The 12,500-nt window shown below is 41.4% G+C and overlaps 1 protein-coding gene across 1 annotated transcript in view; it reads left to right on the forward strand.

The window, feature by feature from the left end:
• The window catches only part of cacna1ab (calcium channel, voltage-dependent, P/Q type, alpha 1A subunit, b), a gene marked incomplete at both ends in the record, with an annotated part of 236,991 nt that overhangs the window by 122,454 nt on the left and 102,037 nt on the right, over window positions 1–12,500 (forward strand). Inside the window, 7 exons of the mRNA XM_080029679.1 lie at window positions 4,070–4,161; window positions 5,666–5,818; window positions 7,102–7,289; window positions 8,972–9,075; window positions 10,653–10,768; window positions 11,108–11,149; window positions 12,248–12,340. Of these exons, the coding sequence (XP_079885805.1) occupies window positions 4,070–4,161; window positions 5,666–5,818; window positions 7,102–7,289; window positions 8,972–9,075; window positions 10,653–10,768; window positions 11,108–11,149; window positions 12,248–12,340 (788 nt within the window). The remainder of the gene's footprint in view (window positions 1–4,069; window positions 4,162–5,665; window positions 5,819–7,101; window positions 7,290–8,971; window positions 9,076–10,652; window positions 10,769–11,107; window positions 11,150–12,247; window positions 12,341–12,500) is intronic.

The raw sequence follows: 12,500 nt of genomic DNA on the forward strand, positions 1-12,500 counted from the left end.
AAGAAAGTTCTAGAAAGTTCTAGAATGCAACGCTCCCTGGGTAACCCCAACCCTTTCGAATAATAACAGAAGCTACAGTGGCCTTCAAGGACAAGAACAATTCTAAATTTTAAACAATGCACCTGATGACATTCCAACTATGACACTTTCAAAATGACGGTGACAAGGCCTTGGCTTAAAATATGCAGAAATATGGACATATATGAGACCCTTTCTAAGGGAAAAAATAATAATAAAAAAAAATAAAAAATTCAGCTATTATGCACTAAATTAAACATACTTATGGATATTTTAATTATTTTCTACAAAATCTGCTAGGAAATAAAACCCACAATTCTACACACTGCACCTTTAAGGCCACTATTACAAGTATAGGCCTATAGTCTCAGTCTCTTGACAGTCTTTTTTCTCTATCCCAATCTCAACCGGATGCTTCTCAGTCCATTCTCCCTCTCCTGGCCGCCCTGTGAACTGCAGGCAGGTTTCAGCTGTTGCCAGGGGTGACTGCATCCTGGAGGATTTTTTGGGTTTGGGTTGTCTGGCAGAAGGGAACTGGTTGCCGCCGACGTTGTCTCGCACGGATAAATATTGCCGCTCTAAATTTGACCTAGAAAATGAGAGTTGTGTATATTATTTTGAATCAGTCCCATCTGTAGTTATTTTGGTTCTCTCATTTGATCTGAATGTTGTAATAGTTGTTTGTCTCTTTGTCATCTGCATTGTGTGTGTGTGTGTGTGTGTGTATTTGTGTGTGTGTGTGTGTGTGTGTGTGTGCGTGTGTGTGTGTGCGTGTGTGTGTGTATTGTAATTGTACTCGACATCATTGTGAATGAGGGTCATCACCCCTCAATTGATCTTTCGAGGATAAATAAAGGGAAACATTAAAATTAAAAATATGAGAGAAGGAAACAAGAAGCTGGTAGGGGGAAGCTAAAAATGTATTTAAAAAAATCTGTGTGTGTGTGTGTGTGTGTGTGTGTGTGTGTGTGTGTGTGTGTGTGTGTGTGTGTGTGTGTGTGTGTGTGTGTGTGTGTGTGTCTGGTTAAAGATAACAAAACAGACCAATTTCTGCTGTATAAATCAAACTCAATAAAATCTCAAATGTAGCTCAAACTCTTATGGTCCCAATGGGAAAGTAACAGCAGTCAGTTCACATCTGAAGTGTATTACAGCATAGAATTGTGTTTGCCATACAACCAGGGTCGGTGGTAAACTGTTCTCCTGTGTGTGTGTGTGTGTGTGTGTGTGTGTGTGTGTGTGTGTGTGTGTGTGTGTGTGTGTGTGTGTGTGTGTGTGTGTGTGTGTGTGTGTGTGTGTGTGCGTGTGTGTGTGTGTGTGTGCGCCTGGTTGTGTGTGTGTGTGTGTGTGTGTGTGTGTGTGTGCGCCTGGTTGTGTGTGTGTGTGTGTGTGTGTGTGTGTGTGCGCGTGTGTGTGCGCCTGGTTGTGCGTGTGTGTGTGTGTGTGTGTGTGTGTTTGCGCCTGTGTGTGTGTGTGTGTGTGTGTGTGTGTGTACAGTTGGATCTTTACTGGACCTGAGGCTGTTCAGGCTCTTTCTGCTGAGGTCCGCTGTTTTTGTGTTTTTCAGGTTTGCAACGCTTGTCCTTTAGTTAAAAACCTATTGACACAGGGACCGTGTGTGTGTGTGTGTGTGTGTGTGTGTGTTTGTGTGTGTGTGTGTGTGTGTGTGTGTGTGTGTGTGTGTGTGTGTGTGTGTGTGTGTGTGTGTGTGTGTGTGTGTGTGTGTGTGAGGTTTGCAAAGTGTCCTTTAGTTAAAAAGCTATTGAGTGAATGACGGGCAGTTGGCTGGCGGCTGCTACAGTGTCTGTTAATAAATGACCTCTTACTGGAATTAGCAATCCAACCTGGAGACTAATAGAGGGGTGTGCGTGTGTGTGTGTGTGTGTGGGTGTGTGCGTGTGTGCGTGTGCGTGTGTGTGTGTGTGTGTGTGTGTAGAACAAGGAAGAGATGCCAAATTTTAAAAGATTTTGCTAAATTAATAAAGTCACTTTTTGTGCCACTCTGGCGATTTTTCCAGGCCACTTGAATTGGTTTCTTGTTCATTCCCTTGGCTTCTAACCATTTCCTTCAGCTTCAAGTTCAAAGTTTTATTTGTCACATGATTGCAAAAATAACATTTTACATACAGTGAAATTAAAAAGGGTTATCATCACTCTGTCGTTCGTTGTGCAAATTACTGTAACCTGAATAAATAATAGGTAATAGTCATTTAAAAACATCCCTTATATGTTATGCTATAAAAACAGTCATTTAAAAAAAAATTAAAATGTTAAATATAATATAAAAGTGCATAGAAAGTGGTGCAGAAAGTGCAAGAATGCCAGCTAAAGTCCATCGGAGTTAAGCAGTCTAACTGCCTGGTAGTGTTACATAGTGTTGCTATGGGTTGCATTTCGTCCTGCTCTCTCCACCATTTTATTTAGTTTTGTTTACAGAGCCTAGGCTGTGCATTAAAATAGATCTTTTTTTACTCTGGGATCGATTTTCTTTCATTTTTCAGTAGCACAGGAAGTTGCCAATAATCACTCTGGTATGTAATAAGTTTAGACGCATACTATGCTGATAAATGTGATGGGTTAGAGTTAGACAGTGAGACCATAAAACACTCTTTCTGCCTTTTTCTCAGGCTAGGATGAACCGATTTCTAAAATGTTTGCACATTTATACTACATAGGATCTCAGAGTTCAATACACCTTCATATTCCCACCGGTGAAGTAGGTCTTTGAGGGTAAAAGCGAAAATTGTTGATATACTGGAAAATCTACAGTTACAGTAATTGTTCTTTTAATGGCGTCTCTCTTAAGGTGAACTGTGCTCCTCCTCAGAGCATCCCCTCTATACGCCCACACACGCCCACACATACACACACACGCATACACACCTACACACACACATACACACACACACACACACACACACACACACACACACACACTCCTCCCCTCCCCTTGGACAGACCCTGCAGTCCGCCCCCCGTATCAGACAGACCATGGAAATTTCCAACCTGTCTCCGGCTGACACACACACACACACACACACACACACACACACACACACACACACACACACACACACACACACACACACACACACACACACACACACACACACACACACACACACACACACACACGTCAGAAGGGAAGGTGTGTCTTTGAAGCCATGTCAGAGATGGGGAATGAGACAGCAGCGGAGACACTAAATTATTGACTCAATCATTCCTCATGTAAATGTCATCTTTAACCTTATTATAATATATTCAGCTCTGGAAATACTAAGAGACCACTCCAAATGTTCAGTGTCTCTGGTTTTACTATTTATAGGCACATGATTGAGTAGAATTTTTTAAAGATATTTTTTTGGGGCATTTTTATGCTTTATTTGATAGTGCAGAGAGACAGAGTTGAAACGGGGCAGAGAGGGGAGTGACATGCAGAGAACGACCGCGGGTGGGAATCGAACCCGGGTCTGCTGCTGGGCCCGGCCCGGGAGGGGGACGCCCTACCAACTGAGCTAAAGGCGCCCCCATGTTTGAGTAGAATGAACATTTTGGTTTTATTATATAAACTACTGACAACATTTCTACCAAATTCCAATCAAACTTTTTTTTTAATCTTTTTTTTTATCTTTTCTACTTTTGTATGTGATATTGTGAATCTATTTGTGATCGAAGTCAACTGAAACTTAAAGGAATACTTCACCCATACGGGACCGGCGTTCTATCATTATAAAATCACTATTATAATATAATGAATGAGGTTTTTCTTCCCTCAGTCTTCCCTTGGCCCAGCTGTCCTGTTAATCCTAACCCAACATTTTTACTGAAGTGATGTCACATTAGTAAAATGTAGGGTTAGACAGTGAGACCATAACACACTCTTTCTGCCTTTTCTCAGGCTAGGATGAACCGATTTCTAAAATGTTTGCACATTTATACTACACAGGATCTCAGAGCTCAATACACCTTCATATTCCAACCGGTGAAGTAGGTCTTTAACTAGCCCGTTAAACTAATGTCTTTTCTCTCCTTCTCTCTCTGTCTGTTTCAGTATTTTGTCCTCGGTGGGTTCTCAGCTGGACTTGCGGACACTGCGAGCCGTCAGAGTGCTGCGGCCGCTGAAACTGGTGTCTGGGATTCCCAGTAAGTGCTGCGCTGTGTGTTTTTGAAACTAAAAACATAGGCTGCGTTCCGAATCGCATACTCTTTCTTTTTTCTATTCTACATACTACATCCGACGATAAAAAGAATCTAGTTAGGATGCAGTAGGCATACTAGTGGGACATACTTTTACTCTCTTATTTCATCATAACATTGCACCTTGATCTTGCTTCTTGCTTTTATATCCGTCGCATCCCCGTTTGTTTTCATATGGAGGCTTCGTCGATGTGACGTCACTTCACGTGCGCACTGGATTGTGGGTCAGAATCGCCCAAATAGGATGCAGTTTTCAACACTAACAATCTTGGCCGCATGAAGTAGGACATCCGGGTACTTCTAACCATCCTAAATCTGGCCACAAGAATCGGGACATCCTAAATCTTTTTTCTACCATACTATATAGTAGAAAGTATGCGATTTGGAACGCAACCATAGAATAAACAACTTTGAATGATTTCAAAAGGACGTACATTTTATTTAAGTTAACCTTTATTAACCCTTTATTAACCCTAACCCTAGCTAGTAGGGCTTTTAGTATGAGTAGGACGTTAGTAGGGCTTTAGTATGAGTAGGACGTTAGTAGGGCTTTAGTATGAGTAGGACGTTAGTAGGTCTTTTAGTGTGAGTAGTACGTTAGTAGGGCTTTTAGTATGAGTAGGACGTTAGTAGGGCTTTAGTATGAGTAGGACGTTAGTAGGTCTTTTAGTATGAGTAGGACGTTAGTAGGGCTTTTAGTATGAGTAGGACGTTAGTAGGGCTTTTAGTATGAGTAGGACATTGATAGGGCTTTTAGTATGAGTAGGGCATTAGTATGAGTAGGACGTTAGTAGGGCTTTTAGTGTGAGTAGTACGTTAGTAGGTGTTTTAGTATGAGTAGGAAGTTAGTAGGACTTTAGTATGAGTAGGACGTTAGTAGGGCTTTTAGTGTGAGTAGTACATTAGTAGGTGTTTTAGTATGAGTAGGAAGTTAGTAGGACTTTAGTATTAGTAGGACGTATGTAGGGCTTTTAGTATGAGTAGGACGTTAGTAGGGCTTTTAGTATGAGTAGGACGTTAATAGGGCTTTTAGTATGAGTAGGACGTTTGTAGGGCCTTTAGTATTAGTAGGACGTTAGTAGAGCTTTTAGTATTAGTAGGACGTTAGTAGGGCTTTTATTATGAGTAGGATGTTAGTAGGGCTTATAGTATGAGTAGGACGTTAGTAGGGCTTTTAGTATGAGTAGGACGTTAGTAGGGCTTTTAGTATGAGTAGGACATTGATAGGGCTTTTTGTATGAGTAGGACGTTAGTAGGGCTTTTAGTATGAGTAGGTCATTAGTAGGGCTTTTAGTATGAGTAGGACGTTAGTTAGGCTTTTAGTATGAGAATAATGTTAGTATGAGTAGGATGTTAGTAGGGCTTTTAGTATGAGTAGGACGTTAGTATGAGTAGGACGTTAGTAGGGGTTTTCGATCACATCCTAATTCTTTCTTCTGCCGCCCTCCAGGCCTGCAGGTGGTGCTAAAGTCCATCATGAAGGCCATGATTCCTCTGCTGCAGATCGGGCTGCTGCTGTTCGTAGCCATCCTCATGTTCGCCATCATCGGCTTAGAGTTCTACATGGGAAAGTTCCACACCACCTGCGTCGACGAGGTCACACGTAAGGAAATACAACCATTCAAATCAAATCAGTTTTATTTACGAAGAACAAATTAATGTCGCAAGTTCTTAAGGTTAAGGTCCTCCAAGTTTATTTCTCCATAGTGTTATGTATGCCTTTAGTGAAAATTAAGTCTACCTCTTACCTTGGGAAAGTTTCACCACCACCTGTGCTATTGACAGCAGCTGGAGTACACGGTTTTTAATTTATTTTCATTATTATCCTCAAAAAACTCTTAAGGTTGAGGTTTTACAGATTATTTCTCCATATTCAAACATCAGCCTGTTGTTATGTTATGCCTTAAAGGTGCAGTGTGTAATATGACATCATCAAGAAAGTTCTACAAAGTTCTAGAATGCAACACTCCCTCGGTAACCCCACCCCTTTTGAATAATAACAGAAGCTACAGTGGCCTTCAAGGACAAGAACAATTCTAAATTTTAAACAATGCACCTGATGACATTCCAACTATAGACACTTCCAAAATGGCGGTGACAAGGCCTTGGTCCAAAGTATGGAGAAATATGGACATATATGAGACCCTTTCTAAGGAAAAATAATAATAATTAAAAATAATAATTCAGCTATTATGCACTACATTAAACGTACTTATGGATATTATAATTACTTTCTACAAAATCTGCTGGGAAATAAAACCCAAAATTCTACACACTGCAGGTTTTTAAGTGATTACTAGCCCAAAGTCCAAGAGGCAAGTCTGTTGTTTCACGGGACACCTTTTGACGTATCATAGCTGGAAATGCATCATCATAACACGTTGTCCCATTTAGATGTAACTCGGCCTGGGGATATATTTGGACAAGGCACTGCAGAAACATGTTAAAAAGCTGCAAAGAATGAGACATGTCTATTGATGAGAAATGTCAATGTGTAAATCACATTTTTTTTATTTTTTATTTTTTTTACTTATGTATGTAATGTTGTGAATCTAAGTGTGATCGAAACTGAAACTGACCTTTCTCTCTCTCTCTCTCTCTCTCTCTCTCTCTCTCTCTCTCTCTCTATTTTAATATATTTCTCTCTCTCTCCCTCTCTCCCCCCTCTCTCTCTCTCTCCCCCCCTCTCTCTCCTTCTCTCTCTCTCCCCCCTCTCTCTCTCTCCCCTCCTCCCCCTCTCCCCCCTCTCTTCCCCTCTCTCTCCCCCTCTCTCTCTCCTCCCTCTCTCTCCCCCCTCTCTCTCTCTTCCCCTCTCTCTCTCCCCCCTCTCTCTCTCTCTCCCCCCCTCTCTCTCCCCCCTCTCCCCCCTCTCTCCTCCCCCACCAGGAGAGGTAGTGGATGAGTTGCCGTGCGGGACAGAGCTTCCGTCTCGGTTGTGCCCGAACGGGACAATCTGTCGCAGCGGCTGGCTGGGCCCAAACTACGGCATCACGCAGTTTGACAACATCCTGTTTGCTGTGCTCACCGTCTTCCAATGCATCACCATGGAGGGATGGACAGACATGCTCTACTATGTGAGTGGATGGATAGATAGATAGATAGATAGATAGATAGATAGATAGATAGATAGATAGATAGATAGATAGATAGATAGATAGATAGATAGATAGATAGATAGATAGATAGATAGATAGATAGATAGATAGATAGATAGATAGATAGATAGATAGATAGATAGATAGATAGATAGATAGATAGATTTATAGATGGATGGATGGATGGATGGATGGATGGATGGATGGATGGATGGATGGATGGATAGATAGATAGATAGATAGATAGATAGATAGATAGATAGATAGATAGATAGATAGATAGATAGATAGATAGATAGATAGATAGATAGATAGATAGATAGATAGATAGATAGATAGACAGACAGACAGACAGACAGACAGACAGACAGACAGACAGACAGACAGACAGACAGACAGACAGACAGACAGATAGATAGATTGTTTGCCAATAAATAGCTTCACCCAACCATTAACCATGAGCGGGAGAAAGGCTTTTGTGTTATCATTCATATTCTCTGAAGAATGGCCAAGAAATCATACATTCTCCCAGGGTATGTAAACTTAGGAGCACAAGTGTAGCCTATGTATTTTTCTTAGCACACCATATATAACAGGCTTGATTCATTCAGCTAAACCAGGCATGAAGTGCTTTGAGATTTCATTTCAAACTGCAATTATTTGTCCAAAAATCCATTTATCCATTCCCCCTCTCTCATTTATCATTCTCCGTTTGACTTCCTTTATCCGTCTTTTCATCCCCCTCTCTCTCCCTCTCTATTCTGGTCCGTCTTCCTCTCTCATTCTCTCTCTCTCTCTCCATCTCTCATTCTCTCTCTCTCCCCCCTCCCCCTCTCTTTCCCTCTCTTTCCCCCTCTCTCCCTCCCTCACTCTCCCTCTCCCCTCCCTCTCCCTCTCTCCCCCTCTCTCCCCTCCCTCTCTCCCTCCCTCTCTCTCTCCCTCTCTCCTCCCTCTCCCTCTCTCCCCCTCTCTCCCCTCCATCCCTCCCTCTCTCTCTCCCTCCCCCTCTCTTTCCCTCTCCCTCTCCCTCCATCCCTCCCTCTCTCTCTCTCTCTATTCTGGTCCGTCTCGCTCTATATTTAACATCTGTTTTGATGGATGGAGGATGGGAGGATGGCCAATGAAAGTTTAATAGAGAAAGGAACTGTGCTCCAGCTAGCTTGCGTTGGACACCGTGCAATATAGAAGAGTTTGCACACGGCACTACTGTAGAGAATGCAATATATACTGTATATACACAAGATAGACAAGATCATTGTATCACTCCATCGCTATAACCTGTTTTATTTTTATTTCCTTACATATCTTGATATATTAATTACACTGAGTAATCACACGTGTCTGTGTGTGTGTGTGTGTGTGTGTGTGTGTGTGTGTGTGTGTGTGTGTGTGTGTGTGTGTGTGTGTGTGTGTGTGTGTGTGTGTCTGTGTCTGTGTCTGTGTGTGTGTGTGTGTGTGCGTGTGTGTGTGTGTGTGTTTTTTTTTCCTGTGTCCGTCTGTCTGTGTGTGATTGTGTGTGTGTGTGTATTTCCTGTGTGTCTGTCTGTTTGTCTGTCTGTCTGTCTGTCTGTATGTCTGTTTGTCTGTCTGCATGTGTGTCTGTCTGTCTGTCTGTCTGTCTGTCTGTCTGTCTGTCTGCCTGTCTGTCTGTGTGTTTCCAGAGTAACGATGTGGAGGGCAGTGCCTGGAACTGGATGTACTACATCCCGCTCATCATCATCGGATCTTTCTTCATGCTCAACCTGGTGTTGGGAGTTCTCTCAGGGTAAGTTTCCCTCAACTCCCTATTACCTGTCTATCCTTAAAGCTACAGTGTGTAACTTCTGCTGCCCCCCATGAGGAAGTTTAGAGTAATTACAACAACACTCTCTGCGCATCTGCATGAGGTAAAAATGTCGGTGATCGCGCATGGATTTTATACCATTCTCAACCTTGTGCTCAGTGTTCTTTCAGGGTACGTCAACCTACTGCTTTCTTATATTTAAAGCTATATTGCGTAACTTCTTTCACACCCCCCCCCCTCCCCCCCAGGAGCCATAGCCAATGCATTTATTAAAAGTGGGGCAGCTAAGCCACTGTACATATGTAAATTATATATGGATTTATGTTTGGAAAAAAACTCTAAAGATTTAGTGCGTAACTTATTTCGCCCCCATGAGGAATTCTTAGTTCTTACAATGACACTGTCTGCGCATCTAAATGAGGTAAGCATTTCTCTCAGGGTATGTTTCCGTCAACCTACCGCTTTCTTATCTTTAAAGATATAGTGTGTAACTTCTGTCTCCCCCCACCGCAGCCATAGATAATGCCTATATATATATATATGCTAAATGGTGCTGGGTGTTCTCTCAGGGTACGTCTCCCTCAACCCCCTATTACCTTGCTACCCTCAAAGCTACAGTGTGTATCTTCTGCTGCCCCCCATGAGGAATTCAGAGTTATTACAACAACACTGTACGTGTGACCTGCTTCAGGTTAAGCTTTCGGTGATATTTCTTGGGCTCTTCTTGGGGTTTTTCTGAAACTCCTGCACCAGTGTTAGTGTGTGTGTGTGAGAAACACAGAGAGAGTTTTGTAGGGAGCTGATAATAGGCTTAATATCAACTTTGTGTCAACTCGTTTGGTGTAAACTTACATTCATTTATATAAGAATAAGTTACGCACTATAGCTTTAATATAATATGTTTTATAGTCCTGTGTGCTTTGAACAAATTATATTTTGTTTGATGGAACATGAGCAGAGAAAAAAGGAGTAAGTTAGAGTCCAGCCCGGGTCGTTCTCTGCATGTCATTCCCCCCTCTCTTCTCTGCCACATTTCATCTCTGTCTCTACAAAACTGTCTGATAAACAGAAAAATGCCCAAAAAATATATGTTTAGTTAAAATTAAAAAATGTTCTTTCCACAGTGAATTTACGAATATAAAATAATAAACGAAGAATGAGAAAAAAATCGTCTTTAAAGGTGCAGTGTGTAATATGACATCATCAAGAAAGTTCTAGAAAGTTCTAGAATGCAGCGCTCCCTGGGTAACCCCAACCCTTTTGAATAATAACAGAAGCTACAGTGGCCTTCAAGGACAAGAACAATTCTACATTTTAAACAATGCACCTGATGACATTCCAACTATGACACTTTCAAGATGGCGTCACTAGGCCTTGGTCCAAGATATGCAGAAATATGGACATATATGAGACCCTTTCTAAGGGAGAAAAAAAATTATTAAAATTTTTTTTTCAGCTATTACTACCATCTATTACTATTACTTTCTACAAAATCTGCTAGGAAATAAAACCCCAAATTCTACACACTGCAGCTTTAAAGCTATTTTTTTTCCCCACAGTGAATTTGCCAAAGAGAGAGAGCGAGTGGAGAACCGTGCAGAGTTCCTGAAGCTTCGGAGACAGCAGCAGATTGAGAGAGAACTCAACGGATACCTGGAGTGGATCTGTAAAGCAGGTCAGAGCACACACACACACACACACACACACACACACACACACACACACACACACACACACACACACATGCACAGATATACATAAAAACACACACGCACACACACATGCACAGATATACATACATACACACACGCACACACACACACACTGAAAGAAAAACAATCACACACACGCACACATACACACTCACTCACTCACATACAGGCACACACACACGCACAGATATACATACACTGACACACACACACACACACACACACACACACACACGCACAGACACACAGGCACATACACAGTTTGTGTGCAAGCACTAACATCTTTCTGTCTTTGGTTGAAGAAGAGGTGATACTGTCCGACGATGATCCAGCCAACTTTGATGGTAAGTCCCTTCCTTCTCTCTCGTCTGTGATTGTGTGTATGTTTAGCCTACTGCATAGTGTATATGTGTATATATACTGTGTAGTGTGAGTGAGATAAAGACAAATAATTCACACTTAAAGGTGCAGTGTGTAATATGACATCATCAAGAAAGTTCTACAACGTTCTAGAATGCAACACTCCCTGGGTAACCCCAACCCTTTCGAATAATAACAGAAGCTACAGTGGCCTTCAAGGACAAGAACAATTCTACATTTTAAACAATGCACCTGATGACATTCCAACTATGACACTTTCAAGATGGCGGCACTAGGCCTTGGTCCAAAATATGCAGAAATATGGACATATATGAGACCCTTTCTAAGGGAAAAATAATAATTCAAAACATTTTTTTCAGCTATTATGCACTAAAGTAAATGTACTTATGGATATTATAATTACTTTCTACAAAATCTGCTAGGAAATAAAACCCCAAATTCTACACACTGCAGGTTTAATACAGTCAAAACACTAGACTGTTAAGTATGTGGGTGGGTATTGTTTCAGTAAGCAACTCAAGATTCACTTTGATAATGATTTTGATTCCATTTTGCTCCAATTGCTTTGATATGGATTCAATAATATGTTTAGACAACAAAGAAATAAACCTAATAATTCATCACAATACCTTCTAATATGCGTTCAATAATAATGTTTGTATTGGTTTAGAACTAAGGGACCCCAAAATGTATTTGTACTCCTCTGAATCGATATTGAATAAAGGTAAAATATATTGCAATGCGTTGATGAATAGATATTTGGTGTGGTAGGATGGCCTAGAGTGTGGGAAGGGTTAGACAGTATTTTGAAAGGTCAAGATATATATATTTTTTTTGTATAATTCTTTTTATATTTATTTTTTTTTTGTAACAATAATCAAACAAACAAACAACACCAGACAATACATACAAACTAAGAAAAGAGAGAAAAAAAATGTAAATAAGAAAAAGGGCAAATGTGTATGTTGTTCATTATTGCATGATCACACACACACACACACACACACACACACACACACAAGGTCAAGATATTAAAGGTACAATACGTTTTTTCATTCTAGGTACGCGGCGACGGCCAACCATCAAAACCAAAAACAACAAAACGGAGCTGCTGAAAGCTGAGGAGGGAGAGGGGGACCTGGGAGATGCAGCGGGTAAGACAACCAGAGAATTAAAGGAGCTACGAGGAACTTTAAAATATAGAATTGGGGGCGCCCTTAGCTCAGTTGGTAGGGCGTCCCCCCCATGGGCCTCGGCCAGCAGCGGACCCGGGTTCGGTTCCAGCCCGCGGTCATTCTCTGCATGTCACTCACC

The sequence above is a fragment of the Ammodytes marinus genome (assembly GCF_949987685.1).
Source record: "Ammodytes marinus genome assembly, chromosome: 6".
In the NCBI taxonomy this organism is placed as follows: Eukaryota; Metazoa; Chordata; class Actinopteri; order Uranoscopiformes; family Ammodytidae; genus Ammodytes; species Ammodytes marinus.